General features: G+C 38.1%; 1 protein-coding gene across 1 annotated transcript in view; it reads left to right on the top strand.

Moving 5' to 3' along the window:
• RTKN2 (rhotekin 2) overlaps positions 1-14984 on the top strand; it is a 47961-nt gene that overhangs the window by 30403 nt on the left and 2574 nt on the right. Inside the window, exons 9-12 of the mRNA XM_063337554.1 lie at positions 3342-3436; positions 4952-5058; positions 6091-6222; positions 12914-13079. Of these exons, the coding sequence (XP_063193624.1) occupies positions 3342-3436; positions 4952-5058; positions 6091-6222; positions 12914-13079 (500 nt within the window). The remainder of the gene's footprint in view (positions 1-3341; positions 3437-4951; positions 5059-6090; positions 6223-12913; positions 13080-14984) is intronic.

The raw sequence follows: 14984 nt of genomic DNA, 5'->3' as shown, positions 1-14984 counted from the left end.
GCCGTACTTGCTTGAATATAGATTGCCTGTCTTTTAAGGAAGAGACATCAGTAGACAATCTAAACAGCTGCCTCCTCCCTTGGGTTTTGCTTTGGGTTTCTCAATTGTAATTGTATTTTGTTTTCCACCATCTTGAAGTTTGTTGTTTCTACTGGAAGTTATTATCTCACAGTGACTGTTATTTTCTTAACAGAGATAAATGAACAATGATGGCTTTCCTAGGTGATTCAAAAAGATTCTTGGAAAGAAATGGGTTGTTATAGGCAGAAAATAAGTTGTCAGTTTTTTTTTTTTTATAGGCTTCTCTTAGGATTTATATTGGTAAGACCTTGGTATCTAGCCCTCATAAAGGGGAAGAGATTGCAAGATTACAAGAGATCTTTCAAGTATTCCCAGAGAGTTTTACCAGTCCAGCAGGTGAAATTAAACTGCAACAAAAAGGGGAACAGAAAGTATTAGGTGAATATCTTTTCTCTGTAGATTTCATTTGTACCGGCCTTTTTCTCTTCAGAGCACACATGGGCAAAGTTCTCTGTTTTTGGAAAACTCTCTGATCACTCTGTGTCAAACTTCTTGGCTTAGAAATCCCCCTGGTTAGTGAGGAAACTGTCAGCCTTGTAACTTCTTGCAAAATCTTAGTGGCAAAGTGCTTTGAATGGTTGCTTATGTTGGTTAACTTCAGCTATGCTTATATTCTCTCTACCCTTAATTATCTCTCTTTTCATTTCTATACAGTCTTTTGCCTGCTTCATTTTTCTATTCTAGCTCAACTATTTTTTTTCTTTTTACATTTGTGGTAGAAGGAAAATGTTTAGTGCAGTTACACTATTGAATTCCAGAGTAACTAGGTTGCTTTTTGGATAAATCATTGCGGAGACTCCCCGAAGTGCGTGTTTATTCGCTTGCAGAACCGGCCTACACATGGCTTGTTGTTATTGCCTTTTATGTATTGTCCTGCGCTGGGCTGGAGGCATGGCTTCGGTGTCCTGTGTTTGAATTGGCAGATTCATAGTGACATTTGGCTACAAGTATATAGCCTAATCTAATGGCCTCACTTTTATGGTTGGGTTCTTTTTAGTACCTGAAGTTTATATTTGTTTTTACCTTCTGTTCTTTAAGATCTGATTGAAAGGTGAGCATATTAGATTTATTATTTTTTTGACACACAAATCCTCCACTATATATCTAGATGAGTGAACTAAGACTGAGAATTCTAACATTAGGATTAATATTCAGGAACAGATTCTGCAATCTGAGATGCATTAATTAATATGCATCGATAGAAAGGGTGATATAGTTACACCTTCCCACGCCAGTGTCTGTGTGGCAACTTTGGTGCCTCTGTCTCTTGATCAGTAAACAGATTTAACACAAGCTTTTGCCACAGGCATGTTGTGGAGATGAGCTGATTTTTTTTTTTAAAGAAAGTTATTACATGGAAAAATACTATAGATATGCAAAGTACTGAATGAGATGCAGCAGGCAGATTATTCTTTGTTATACAAAGAAACTGCCATTTAAGGCAGTTAGCTAATTCTGGGAAATGTGGAGGCAAAATGTAGTCAACAATCCTGATTAGCCAGTTAAATTTGAAAAATATTTGCAGATAAAACTTTTCTAAATTATATTGCAGCTGGCTGAAAGGAATGACTGTTATATTTTAGAATGAAAATGTTACTGTGAAGCATATTTTAAAAGTGAAGTAGCTATTTTTTTTGGCAAGGTTGTTGTGGTAATTAGTCATGCTTTAGAAAAACGTAAGTTTAAAATCAGCACAGAAGTTTTATCTGTAAGGGGAAACTGAACTTTTTGATACAGTTTAAATAGAATGGTAATGCATTGCTCAACTGCATGGCAAAACATAATCAGTGGAGAATCTTGTTACAAGGAACAGTCTAGCAGGGAACATATACAAATGCTGACGAGTTTTTGTTCAGATTGCCCTCTTGAAATGTTTCACAGCAGTGGTTTTTCACCCAGAGTGTTATATCGTATTTAATTTTCTGTTTATTCCCTTGAGATAGATGTGTAACACACCTCCCTGTCAACAAACTTGCTACTTTTCCTCCTCCTCTTTCATTAGGGTTAGGGCTAGGTAGGCATCTGTCTTGTTCCTCTGCATGGCCAAAGATTTTAAAACCAAATTTTCTGGCTGTGCTATTAGGAAAAATAACATTTGAAAATATTACGATAGAAAACTATTTTTTAGTGATGTTAGTTCAGTAGTGTCTTGTCACCTTCTCACTAAGCTATCTTATGTCATACTGAAGATATCTTAAGGTTCTTATGCTAGATCCTGTTAGGGAGAGTAGTTAGTGATTTTGAGGGGTTTGTTTTCTTGTGAACTTTGTTTAAACTGCCATTAGCCAGGTGGAATTCTTACTGCATTGCTGGACTGTAAATCTGTTACTTGGTCTGAAGAGTATTTGGGGGAAAAGGTTAAACATGTACCAAATTTATACTAGTTTATTCCAAGAATTGCATTCCACATGCAGCGTGCTGAATTGTAAATGTGATTTTTTTTTTTCCCCTAGGCAAAATCCAAACCAAAGATATAACATTCTGAAACATGTAAGCAAAATAAGTGAGAGTCCTTTATGGTACAAAACTGACTGTAGGATTTCTGTATAGATTTCTGCATGTGAAGAATCAAGCTAGTAGATACTATTGAAAAATACATATATAAATGACTGTTTCATGAAGCGTAGTCTACACAGGCAAAGCAAAAGAGCAGAGCAACATGGAGGAGCAGTATAAAGCCTTTTAATTTTTAACCTGTATTTTCAGATAAAGTTTATGTCATTAGTTGTTCTATTAAATATAGCAATTTTTGAGCCTATTACCAAATCTAAGTGATTTAGGCCTTGGAATAGGAGCAATGAAATGGTTAAAAGTTACTTGGTGTCTGACTGGAGGAGAGACATGCTTTTAGCATCCTGAGGGTGCAGAGAGGTTGGATAGCACAGTCTTTACACCTGGGTTTGGCAGCTGCTGGCTCAGCAGTAAGCGTGAGCCCAGGTTGGAGGCAGTGGCCACAGGAGAAGCCTCCTGGCTGGTGGGTTCAAGAGAGGTGGCTATGGAAAGAGCCACCTGACGGGGCCTCCTGGTGTTGTCCTGGAAGTTGTGGGGTGGGAAGGAACTGGAGGTACACACAGGGTGGGGGCAGGAGGTGAGGATATAGGAAGCAGATGGACAGACTGTGGGACAGGGTGCTGCCTTGCACCTTGGCCTTCCCTTGTAGCCAAATGCCATATCTCAGTAATGTCCAGACTCCCTTTAATTACTGCCTGGGCAACGTGAAGCAGAAATGTCTTAAACGTGCCTTTTTCTTTCACATTTAGCGGAGCAAAGTACAGTTTGCTAGCGTATACCACTCTGGGGCTGGAGAGCGCTGGCGACAATTTCAAGACCCACAACCTTACCATTACAGGAAATGGTAAGTACATATGGTACCAATTTAAGGAAATAAAAAACCAGTAACATTTTGCATTTCTCTCTCTTGTAAACTAAAGAGTTTAAAGAGATTATTTTTCTTGATACTTAATATAGAACAACTTTAATAAAATATTTAACGGCTCTAAAACAGGCATCTATACACAGCTGAATAAACTCTAAGTTGAGTAAAATTTCAAGTCCAGATGAAAATGTAATTCTTTTGGGAGTTTCTTCTGTCATTTGCATCTTGGTCTTATGTGAGTTGTAGCTATATACAAATTATTTCCCCTTCCTCACAACCAAGGAGAGGTATCAGAATGAAGAACAGCTTTTCCCTTTGTAGTCAAAAGGAAAGTAGAAAAATAGCTTCAGTTCAGCTATTTCAGGCTCAAATTTAACAGAAGGCGTAAGAACACGTGCTTGCAGCTTGCACTGGTCACTACTTCAGCTCTGGGACAGCGCAAGTTGGCAGCAGTCAACCTAGATGCTAACACAGGGGCTATGATCATGTTTTAAGTAGCAGGAGTACAGTTTTTGATATTTCATTCGTTATTTTCTGAAAGGATAGCCCCTCCCATAAGCCACCCTCTAATTGGTAACTTAAGACAGGGGCCTATCACTGTATTTCACTGTAGCTTCTGGGAACTTTGTCTTTTACTCGGGTAAACTTGACCTCAAAGAGAATTTCATTTTTTACACTTCATTAATTCTGAGTAAGTACAGATTTGAAGAGTTATGGGGCATTTGTTTCCTGAAGGGTTGGATGAATAATTTTGAGTATCTTTGATACTCAAAATAAGCCTTTCCTTATTAGTACTTTATACTCTTTCTTCTTGAAATTCTTTTTTTGTCATTAATTTACATAACTTAGTCTAGTGAGAAATGACATACCCGGGTATTTTGGTTCATTACAAGCATTTCTAAACCACGACCAAAGACAGAGCCCTATCAATGCAACGTTGTATTACCTGCCTCCAATTGCAGAAGAGAGAGCCTATTACATAGCAGAGCTGAGCGAGGAGGGATACTGCAACTCCTTAGAAGCTCCTTGGAATCCTAAACGCTCTTCTGGTCCTGAAGGCAGAAGTAGATCCAAATTCTAAGCCTTAGTAAAACAATCTGAAGCAAAGCGCTCATGTGTAAATGTAGCTGTGAGCTGCGATGGGATGGTCTCAGGGATCCTACTGAGATGGCCTAGATAAGATGGCCTGTGTACTTTCAGAATATTTCTAGCTGTGAAATGAGATTGAGAGCTATATTTTATGTAAGAGCAACCTCTTCTTGCAGAACAATATCTCCATTCTTTTTTTTTTTTTTTTTATTAAAAAAACTTACTGAAGACTAGGAATCAGTTTTAGTCTAATCCTACAGGATGTAATCTCTTTCTTTAAATAGAAAAATGCTTATTTAAATTCATGATCTCAAAAAAAAAAATATGTAGAAAGCTAAACTATATATTTAGGACAAATGTTCAGAACTAAGTGTTTGTCCTTCTTTTGCCTGGTCTTTCCCCCAGAGGAATCCTCTTTTTGGGTCCCCCTGTATGGAAGCATGTGCTGCCGTTTAGTTGCCCAGCCTTCCTGCATGGCCAGGGACATGATGGCAGGATTTCTTAGTCAGCAGGTGAGAAGACTTTGCTTGTGTTTACATCGTCTTCTGTTAATAGCTGTCACTAAGAGTCAATTGTTAAAACATTTGCTTTTACCTGAAGTGGTTCCTTGAGAACTGTTATTTTTCACCTGTTCTACCTAGAGCAAGGGGAAAATTCTGTCCCACAGCTGTGTTTACAAACAGTATCTTCAGTGGCTAAGCGCAAAGAAATAGATGTTTCCTTGGTGTGCTTATCAATAAAATCATTTAGGCTGTTACAGAAAGATCAAGTACAGTTCTTGTTTCAGATTTTGTTTAGGCTGGTACTTGATGGCAGCCGTCCTAATCATCCCATGGCTCTTGTCTTTGTACATACCTCTCCTTGTGCTAGCACAAGAGTTCATATCGCAGCATGGTGAATCTGACTGGTGAACCGAGCCATATTTAAACTCATCCCTTCAAAAATCATTCCTGTGAACTCAGTTCACTTCTCTATTTTGGTTCACTGCACAACTAGGCAAATGAGAAGGTGGTAGTGGAGGGCCAGAGAGGCTGGGTCATGTATCAGGAGTGCTGAGTTACAGGCTTTAAACTGGTTGTGAAACTGTAATGCATTTGTGAAAGCTGTTAAGAAAATTAATTTGAGAAAGTGGAAATTCTAGGCAACTGTCTTTGCTTGACATTTGTTGAATGTAGTGTGTATTTCCACAGTGAGATACTCTTTTATTTCTCTTATTGTGTCATTACTGTAGTTAATAAAGGTGGTTTTTTTCTTACAGTAGATAGCAGTTCTAGATTTCATTCTCTGTGAACCAGCAGATTCTGTATTGTTAGTGTCACATGGCAGTAAATGTGCGAGAACTGTAAAACACCAAAAGACATTTAAAGTATTGCTAACATTCAAAAATCAGCGACTGAAATGTTCTACGACAGGAAGTCTTTGTTTTAGGAAAGAATTCAGTGTGGCTAAGTTTTGATCGCACAGGGCTGATCTGGGAATGCCTTATAATGTGCTCTTAATATATAGTTTATGTTTGGCAATTTCTGACTCTTTCTTCCCTTTAGCAAACGCTAGGAAGCCTAACTAGCTGGAGGAGGCTGTATTGCGTACTAAGAGGTGGCAAGCTCTTTTGTTATAACTCACCAGAAGAAATTGAGGCTAAACTGGAGCCAGCATTGACAGTTTCCATCAACAAGGTAAAATTGGTTGTATGGGGGTTTTTTTGTTTGGTTTGTTCTTTTTGTTTATTTTGGGGGAGGTTGTTTTTGTTTTAAGACATGCCTACAGTCATCTGGGCTCTAAGCTGCTGGTATGCAGAACGCTTTATAGGTAGCGTGTGGGTGGGATATGCTTCAGTGAAATTTGCAGTCACCGAATTTTTTAGCAAACACTTAATTTCTTAGCTGTGGACATGCATTAGACTAGTTAGCATAGAGGTAAAAAGGAGGTTGTTTTTCCTTAGGAAAAGGGATAACTTGTTATATGACAATTTTATAAGACAGGCCTTGGAGATGTATTGCTTACAGTCCGTTAGCAATGCTGTGTGAGACTTTTGTCCTCATCAAAGTGGAATTTTAACAAAAGCTTTTTTGTTGTTGTATATTATTTGGCCACAGTCCTAATTAGGAGAGCTGGAAAATTGTTCAAAATATTTTAGTGCCTTAAAATAAGCTGCTTTTCTTAATACTGGTTTTGTACAGGGCTCAATAACTTTGGAAATTCTGTTCTCCAGGTGACGTTATTCCTGCTTTTCATACCCTGATTGGAAAGGCTGAGTTTAAAATGTAAAGTTAAAATGTTACTTACTATTTGGCTAAAGAAACATTAAGTATTTAATTTGAAGTAATATTTAATTGTTCAATTTAGGAATGTTATTGAAAGGACCTTCTAGAATGGCAAACATTAGAATGAACAGATGCTTTCAAAAACTGCTTTTGGTGCAGTCATCAAGAGTTAATATCACATAAGGATAGGCAGGAGAATTTAATGTTATTTACAATTGACATAGCTGGATTCAGCTTACGTAAGTAAATAGACACATTCGGAAAGTGTGTTAAGCACAAGTTGATCTGGATTCTGCTGCTGTGCTCCTGTGAACGCTTGATGCCAGCACTAATTCTGACAGAAGCGTTCCTGCCGGCCAGTTGCGGCTGCTGTGCTGCTTTATGCCAGGGCAGGCATTAGGGCAGCGGAGTGATGAATTGGACAAGGGAACTGATGTGGGTTAAAATTAGCTCGTTTCGGGGGGCAGGAGGAAGCTTGGCTTCAACCTTTAATAAATAAGGTTCCCTTTAATAAATTCTCTCATCCAGTTCACTACATGGCTACACAAATGCTTGCGTGGTACAAGAAAGGGGCCAGGCTAGGATTGGGAATGTGTAGGGACAGAGTAATAAAGAACTGCCTCTTACAACAGCAGTATCAGCTTTTGGTGGCTTTTAAGTTTCTGGAAAATATGTCTGTGAATCTAATATATAAAACAAACATTTAAACTAGATAAAACAATGTGGCCTGTTTGTGTTAGGACTTCTCTTTTAATGTGCTAAGATTTAAATTGATTCCTTAATTAAAAACACCATTCTGCTAGTGCCATAGCTTTTAACAAAGCCATTTTTTCTTCGATTTGTTCATGCATTTACATTAAATAAATGCTTAGACTGTGATATGTATTTAAGCAGGATTACTTGCTTACCTCTTCAGTTACTTCTAATTGCACTAGTCAGCCTTTGCCAGAATTCTGTTTTCCAGCTGTTCACCATATCAGCTAAGAAATGGCAAACTTTAGTAAATTACAGAATGACTAAATCCATATTCTAAAATGTGACCGTAATATTTTTAAAATTTATGTGTCTGGCTACCTCATATCTTTCCTTGGAGCTCTCTGTTTTGGTCTATGTCCTAATTTTGCTTTTCCTTTTAAAATAACCATATTCTACTAAGGTATTTTGCTCCTCCAAGTTACCAATACACTTAGAACCTAAAATGCAGCTTAATAAGCATTTGCTGGGAGACTGTTTGCGTATTTGCAGAGTATCCTTTAAGCTAACATGTAGAAGGTACATAAATCACATATCTTATACCATTTTACAAAAATGTCAGACAGCTGGAAAATATGACTGTGAATCCTTCTTCAGTTTTAATTAAAACCCGACAAAAAATCTGCAATTTAAAACTTATTTGGATACTTTACCACTGAAACAGTTTCTCTTGAAAAAACTTAATGCCTGTAGATATTTTTTGATTCCTTTGTTATGAAATTTCTCTTACGGATTAAACGAAAGCAAACTAATCATAGGGGCTTGCCTGCTACATGTTGTTATAGAAACAGCAATTTCCAAATGAAAGTTGAGATTGAACACCAACTCTAGACGTTCTAACTAAAACCTCTTCTGGTTGCATATGTGGCATATTCATTTGTAATGTGAAGCTGATCCTTTACATGTAATTGAAAGATACTGTCTGAAAAGTAATGAAATCATCTGGATTTATGAGAAACTCTCTGGAAAATATTCACACCGATAGCCTTATTCCCCATTCCCTTTGAATCGAGACTTGAAGAAGCCATTAAGACCGGCAAAGTCATTACTTCAACTTCAGATGACTTCACCGCTACTGCCGTTGAGCAAGAATGGTTCTGCAGTTCCTATTATGCAAGTGCTACTATTATTGTTCCAGCTAAATGTGATTATAACATATTATATTGCACAACTAAGTAGGAAAAGAGAAATGATATTTTCTGTAGCAAGGAAAATTTGCTGGAATCCAATTTGAACAAGAAATACTCCTTATGGGCCAGTTCCTGAAATTTTTTCAAGTTTTCTTTAGTTTGAAATGAATAATAAAACACCTGATAGCTTAGCAAATTGGTGTGTGTGCCAGCGGTTCATGTTGGTTTCTCAGTATTTGGAATGCATATTCTATTGTGTCCTGACCACAGATTATAAAACTTTTTTTGTGCCCTGTATGCCTGAAGCTTGAGGAATTCTGGGACATGGCTTTGAATTAACGTACACCTGTGATTTCCTTCCTGGCTTATTTTGCCAGCGCAGTCTTTGCTCTGGTGCCAGGCAGCGCAGCAGTCCCAGAGCTGTCTCCGTGCTCATCCTAGTTGCTGAGGTGAACAGGGTGAGGAACAACAAATGTCTGCAGCCATGGGCTCAGGGTTCACAGACTGGTTGCTAAACGGTGTGGCAGAAGTGAAAAGACAAAATCAAGCTGGCATTTCTGCAGACTATTACCTCGAATGACAGTTCTTGTTGGAACATCTGTTCTGTGCTAGGTCAGGGAGAGAAATTCATTGGAAGGTGTAGCGATGGCTACAGCAGCATAACTTCAAAGGAACCATGTAGTATTTCTAGGGAACCAGGGAGTTCACCCTCAGACTGGAGCAGAAGGATATCGATACAAGTTCTTGACCATGTGAAGGAGCCATCAATATGAGCAATATTCTCCGTGTGCATCAGGAAACTCCAGCAGTGGTGAAACAAGAGCATCCCTGAAAATATCTGTGTTCTCTGTAGTAAGGACTTTGTCCCACCGGTTGGCTTAGACGAGTCTTCATACGTGTGAAAATATTTCGGAAAGGCACCGACTAGTTAAGTGCCTCCAAATGTCTGGTATCTCATATCATGTTGCTGATTTAGTCCTGCAATTGCTTGAAAGAGACTGTGGATGCGGGCAGGGGGAGCAGGTATAATACCTGGATCCCACATGGTGGACCTTATAACACGCATGCTCGAATTGAGTGGCTTGGAAGCTATGCTTTATGGCTCCCTGGTGCTCCACAGAGTGCTGGCTAGTCATATAATGCCAGCTCCTTCCTCTGGTTTTTAGCTGCCGCATTGCACCAAAGGTAAAATGCCATGGAAATCCTAAAATTGCTTTTCAGTACCATACTTGCACATTATACTTACCATCCAGTGGCCACAAGGATGTTATGTTAATAAAAGTTCACAAAACAATGAAGATGAAAGGAGGAAGTATTTGTAACTGATCTGGTGAATTTGGTCTTGTGCATTAAGGTGTTTGAAAGGGTAAGACAGACCCCATGGAAATTATTAACATTACAGCAGAAATCAACACATGAACAGATTATATTTTGTTTCCAGTGTTGTGTTATTATTTCTTGGTTTATTTTTTGGTACTAAAAATATGAAGGAAGTTTGTTATATGTGATTTGGTTTGTTTAATCTTAAAATAGATACACAGAACTGGACCTTAGGTTATTCAATATTTTTCTCAAGAACTGTAATTTGTTCCGATGTCTTAAAAGGATCTTTATAACCAGTGCTCCTCAGTGTGTTGGGATTGGCTTAGCAGGAAAGTGTCGCACCTCAGCAATAAAAAAGTTCTCTTTCTCTCTCTTTTTTTTCTTGTTTTTGTTTTCTTTTTAGCTTCCCAGAGAGGTATTATCAGGCAAAGAGATTTTTTGGTTTGGAGGGAAAACCATAGAGGAATGTTCATATTTACATTCCCTTAAAAAAAAATAAATCTATCATTTTCCCTCTTAGTCTTTCCCCACCTTCAAAAAAATATTCTTTTGCATATAGGACATAAAACTGGTTTCCTCTTCCCAAAAAGAATCATTGGAGTTCAAGATTCAACTCTCCTTTCCTATTCCGATCTTCACAATTCTCATCTTTACAATGGCTGTGGCAGAGTTGGTTCCATTGTCTGTAAGACTGCGAAAAGTTGAGCGTTGTTATAACATGGTACCATAAGATGCTTTTGTTGTTGTTGTTTTGTTTGGTTTTTTTTTATTTGGTGGGGGGTTTTTTGTGGGTTTGTTGTTGTTGGTTTTGTTTGTTTGTTTGTTTGTTTTTTTGTGAAGCGGAACTGGGCATGCAGTGTAATTCAGCCGAGCTTGGTAAATTCATCAGCCCATTACTGTAATGGCATCTTGTATCACTGCTTAAATATTTAAGCATCAGATATAGATTGTTGCTTGAGGATTTATCTCCTTTGAATAATACCATAGTTGTGGGATAAAACCTGCAGCAAACGTCATTAAATAAACTTGTGTGTATGGTATGCTTGAAGTTCTTACCTGTCAAATGTTAATCTATTTGATTTAATTTTTTTGCTGGTATCTATGGTTACCTGAGTTAATGGGATATAGAGCACTTATGGATGAATTACTTCATCTCCTATTTTTAGACAGAAGAATTTAAATGAGCATATCCATCAGATATGCTACAAGCAGCTGTTGGTATTTCAAATGGTTACTTCAGTAATGCATTTAAAATCTGGGGAATGTTCTGTAGAATAATTTTTGTTTTTCCGAGTGTCAGAACTAGGCTTATCCCCATGGGATCCCATGTGTAAACTTAATTTCTGTAGGTGTATGTTTAACATCTTTAGCAGATGTTTGACATTTGGTTGAATTGTGTAAAAAGGAACGTGGTTAATCTGTCCCCACTGTATTTTGAGGAGTGCCCCAAGGCCACCTTTGTGCTCAGATTCACTGTCCATCCAGGCAGGAGACCTTTGAACACAACCCTCGCCGTGGTTGTTGACTTTCTTCAAAACCTGGGGCACTCCCCATGCCAGGGGACATCTTTGTGTGGCACAAGGGTGCTGTGTGGTCGTAATGTGCTTTAGGTGGCCTCGTGTCCTGCCAGGCTCCAGGACCGGCCAGCTGTAGGGTGCTGGCTGGTTTCCTGGCACTGAAACTCGTCATCCTGCCAGGATTTGGCATTATGCTGCTCTCCTGGGTATGCCAAAAATCCTTCAAAGTGTCGTAAGAGGCCATCTCTTGTTCAGTCAGGTTGAATTGTATATGCAAAGATATTTCCGGAGTTCCTGCTGTTACTTTTGCAAATAAAGTAATGTTAATTATTTTAATTTGTTCATCATGTTGTGATGAGCAGCAATGTTGACCAAATTTTTTCAGTTGTGTGTTATATCCGACTTTTACTAAAATCTTTCAGCATTTTACACATGAAAAAAATAAATTTACTCAGTTAAGAGTAAGTGCTTTTTTTTTTTTCATTGTAGTAATGCCATAACAAAGAAACTAGATAGTATGAAAATACCACTGGATCTAGTCCAGATGATAAAAATCAATTGAACTATGTCCCCAGCCAGAAGGGGAAGCCTTGGCTGTAACAGTGCCAGTGCATAACCTGAGAGCCTTTCTAACATTAGCTGAAGAAACTTGATAGACTTGTGATATGCTTTTCATATATACATTTAATTGTTTCTACGTAGCTCTCCCTAATTAAGGCAAAACTAAAATGTCTATTTTGAAATGACAAGTAGGATTTTTTAATATTAGAGCAAAATGTTTTTCATGCTGGAAATTTGTTCTAGCAGAACTGTTGTATGGGTAACTGCTACAAACGCTCCTTTAAATGGGGACTAGATAAGTTTCTTTTTACGTTTTCTGTTACTATAGTATTAGCCCTGAATGTTCTGATTCACTGAGATAAACATAAAATAGACACGGGTTTAGAATACATAAATAAAGGCACGCAGAAGTACAGTAGGAGACCTAAATAGTAGCTGTAACAATATGGTTGTCCAGCTGAAGAGTTCAGCGAAAAGGAGCTGCTGGCAGTTATTTTAGATTATTCACTAAACTACTGCGGAGAAGAGTGAGCTGTGTGAGATGGGCTGGTGAAGGCAGAGGGAGGGGAAACCTACAACGTACATTCTGTAATTCAGTACTAAAATGCAATAATTGTGCTCTGTTCCCTTAATTTTCATATTTTATGCAAAAATATATTTTTAAGCACTTCTTGACATTAGTTCCTTTTATTTTAATTGGAAATTAATCTGTATTAGATAAAAAGCCAAATGATACCTCCCTTACACCGTCATTGGCCATAAGGTGATGGCAGTGTGGAGCTGAAGCAGTGACTCACTCCCACAGTTTGTCGTTCCTAGGAAACCAGAATTCGAGCTGTGGATAAGGACCCCAAGAGAAGAACTAATAACTTCTCTGTTATCAACCCCATGTCTGGAGAGGCTGTGACGCAACTTTTTGCTACTGACAGTAGGGACGACCTTCATAAGTGGATGGAGGCTTTCTGGCAGCACTTCTATGATCTGAGTAAGTAAAGCGGGCAGCACTGGCAGCATGCCCTCCAAGTGGGGTGTGAAGTAACATCAAAGGGATCTTTGAACAATTTGAGTTGGAATTGCCTCATAAGCCTTTGTTTGCAGCGACAAGGAGGAGAATGTTCTTTGGGCTAATATTGGGTGGTGGTCTAAGCCGTTGGAAGGCAAATATTTGACTAAACTAAAGTCCACGTGTTCAGTCTGGGGTTTTGCAGGAAAACAGAAGCGGAATACGTCCATCAGTCTGAAAAGAGCTTGGTCTCTTTTAGCAGTGTTCAAGATAAATTTCTTTTTTTAGGACTGCTAAGTTCTCACCATTTCTTCCTTCACTGGAACAGGAAGAGTCCACCTCTGCCTGAGCATCCTACCAGTGCTGTGTTGGTTTTGTGAGATTCTCCTTTGGGCATGGAAGCCTTAGTGGGAAGTGGTGAGGATGCTGGATTCAGCTGGGGCCATGGCTAGGGTGCAGATTCTGCCAGCCCGTGTAACTAGGCACGTGTATATGGGATTTCCTTGCTCAGCAGTATTATGGATGTATTAAATTGCAATTTGTTGCAATAGGGATTGCTTGGTAATTCTAAGGTTTTCATACATCTCATATCACGGGAATATGCCCACCTAGCCACACTCCAGTCATGCAAATACACGCTGCTTACCTGAACCTGGTAAAAGCTGTACCTGAGGCTTTGTAACAGATGATATAAATGAGATGATAAATTAATACTCTGATCCTTTGGTTAACCTCTGGAACATCACTGTTCTTACATGAGAGAAGAAACTCATTCATTGGTGTAAAACAGTGAAACGGTATTGAAGTATTATACTTATTAAACACCAAATGCTTATTGAAAAGAACTCTATAGATTAATTTGTCTTCATCTTTTTCCTCTGCTTTAGTAGCTTGACTAAGAGGTTTATTAAGAATAGAGAACAACTGTCAGTCATTATGCTGTCATTGACCAGGTATAGTTGGTTCCTGATAGTCATTTTTATCAGGTCAAAAACCAGAAACAGGTCAATTAATGAAATATCAGTCTTTAGTCAGAGGCCACACCAATAAAATCAGTGAATTGAGGCTGTGGAAACTAGGTATTGTAGTTCATATTTCTAGTCCTTTCCAACTCTGATTTACAATGAGAAAAGGCTCTATTAATTAAAGAAACACACCAAGCAAAAACTAGGGCATCCTCTTTAAATTAACTGTAGAGTGGGGTAGAAGAACTACTTCTTATTCATTATAGATAGAATACCCATGGATTTTTTGAGACAGTTTCCTTAGGTTCAGAAAAAATGGGTCACTTGGCATTTAAATGCTTTTTTTCTTCCCTGGTTCTAAAATTCTCTTAAAATTAATGTGCTCAGAAAACTTGGAATGATTGGTATGAACAAAGTAATTTTACTGTGTCTTGTTTTCCTTAAGGTCAAAATCTTATTAATAGAAAAAGAGATTTTCTTGTCTGCTAACAGATAAAAGGCAAGTTATTGTCTATTAAAGACAGAACGTTCCTTTGCTATAACATTGTACCATCGTTGTGTAACATCCAGCTTGCAGTATATTGGAGGTTGTCCCTGAGAACTTCGTGAAGCTTTCCTAACCTTAAATTTCTTTTTTTTTTTTTTTTTAGGATTTTTTCTCATGAATTTATACTGTGTTTGGGGATTTGAAGGCAAATCATGATATTTAACCTTCATAGTATAATAGTACTGCTGTGATGCTTAAATTAAAGGCGTAGTATCTAATGACCTTTGTGCTAAGAGTTAGAATGAGTACAGAGTTGAAAATACAAAAGCATCCTGGGCATTCCTGCTAAACAAGAGTAAATCCCTACTGCTTAGCATTGCTTTGGAGATAGTTTCCTAACACAATCTAATAACTTCAATTTTTTTCAAGCTGAAG

The sequence above is a fragment of the Chroicocephalus ridibundus genome, chromosome 6, assembly GCF_963924245.1.
Source record: "Chroicocephalus ridibundus chromosome 6, bChrRid1.1, whole genome shotgun sequence".
NCBI classification, from domain to species: Eukaryota; Metazoa; Chordata; class Aves; order Charadriiformes; family Laridae; genus Chroicocephalus; species Chroicocephalus ridibundus.
Note: the sequence above shows the minus strand (reverse complement) of the source record. Positions and strands in the feature narration are given on the sequence as shown.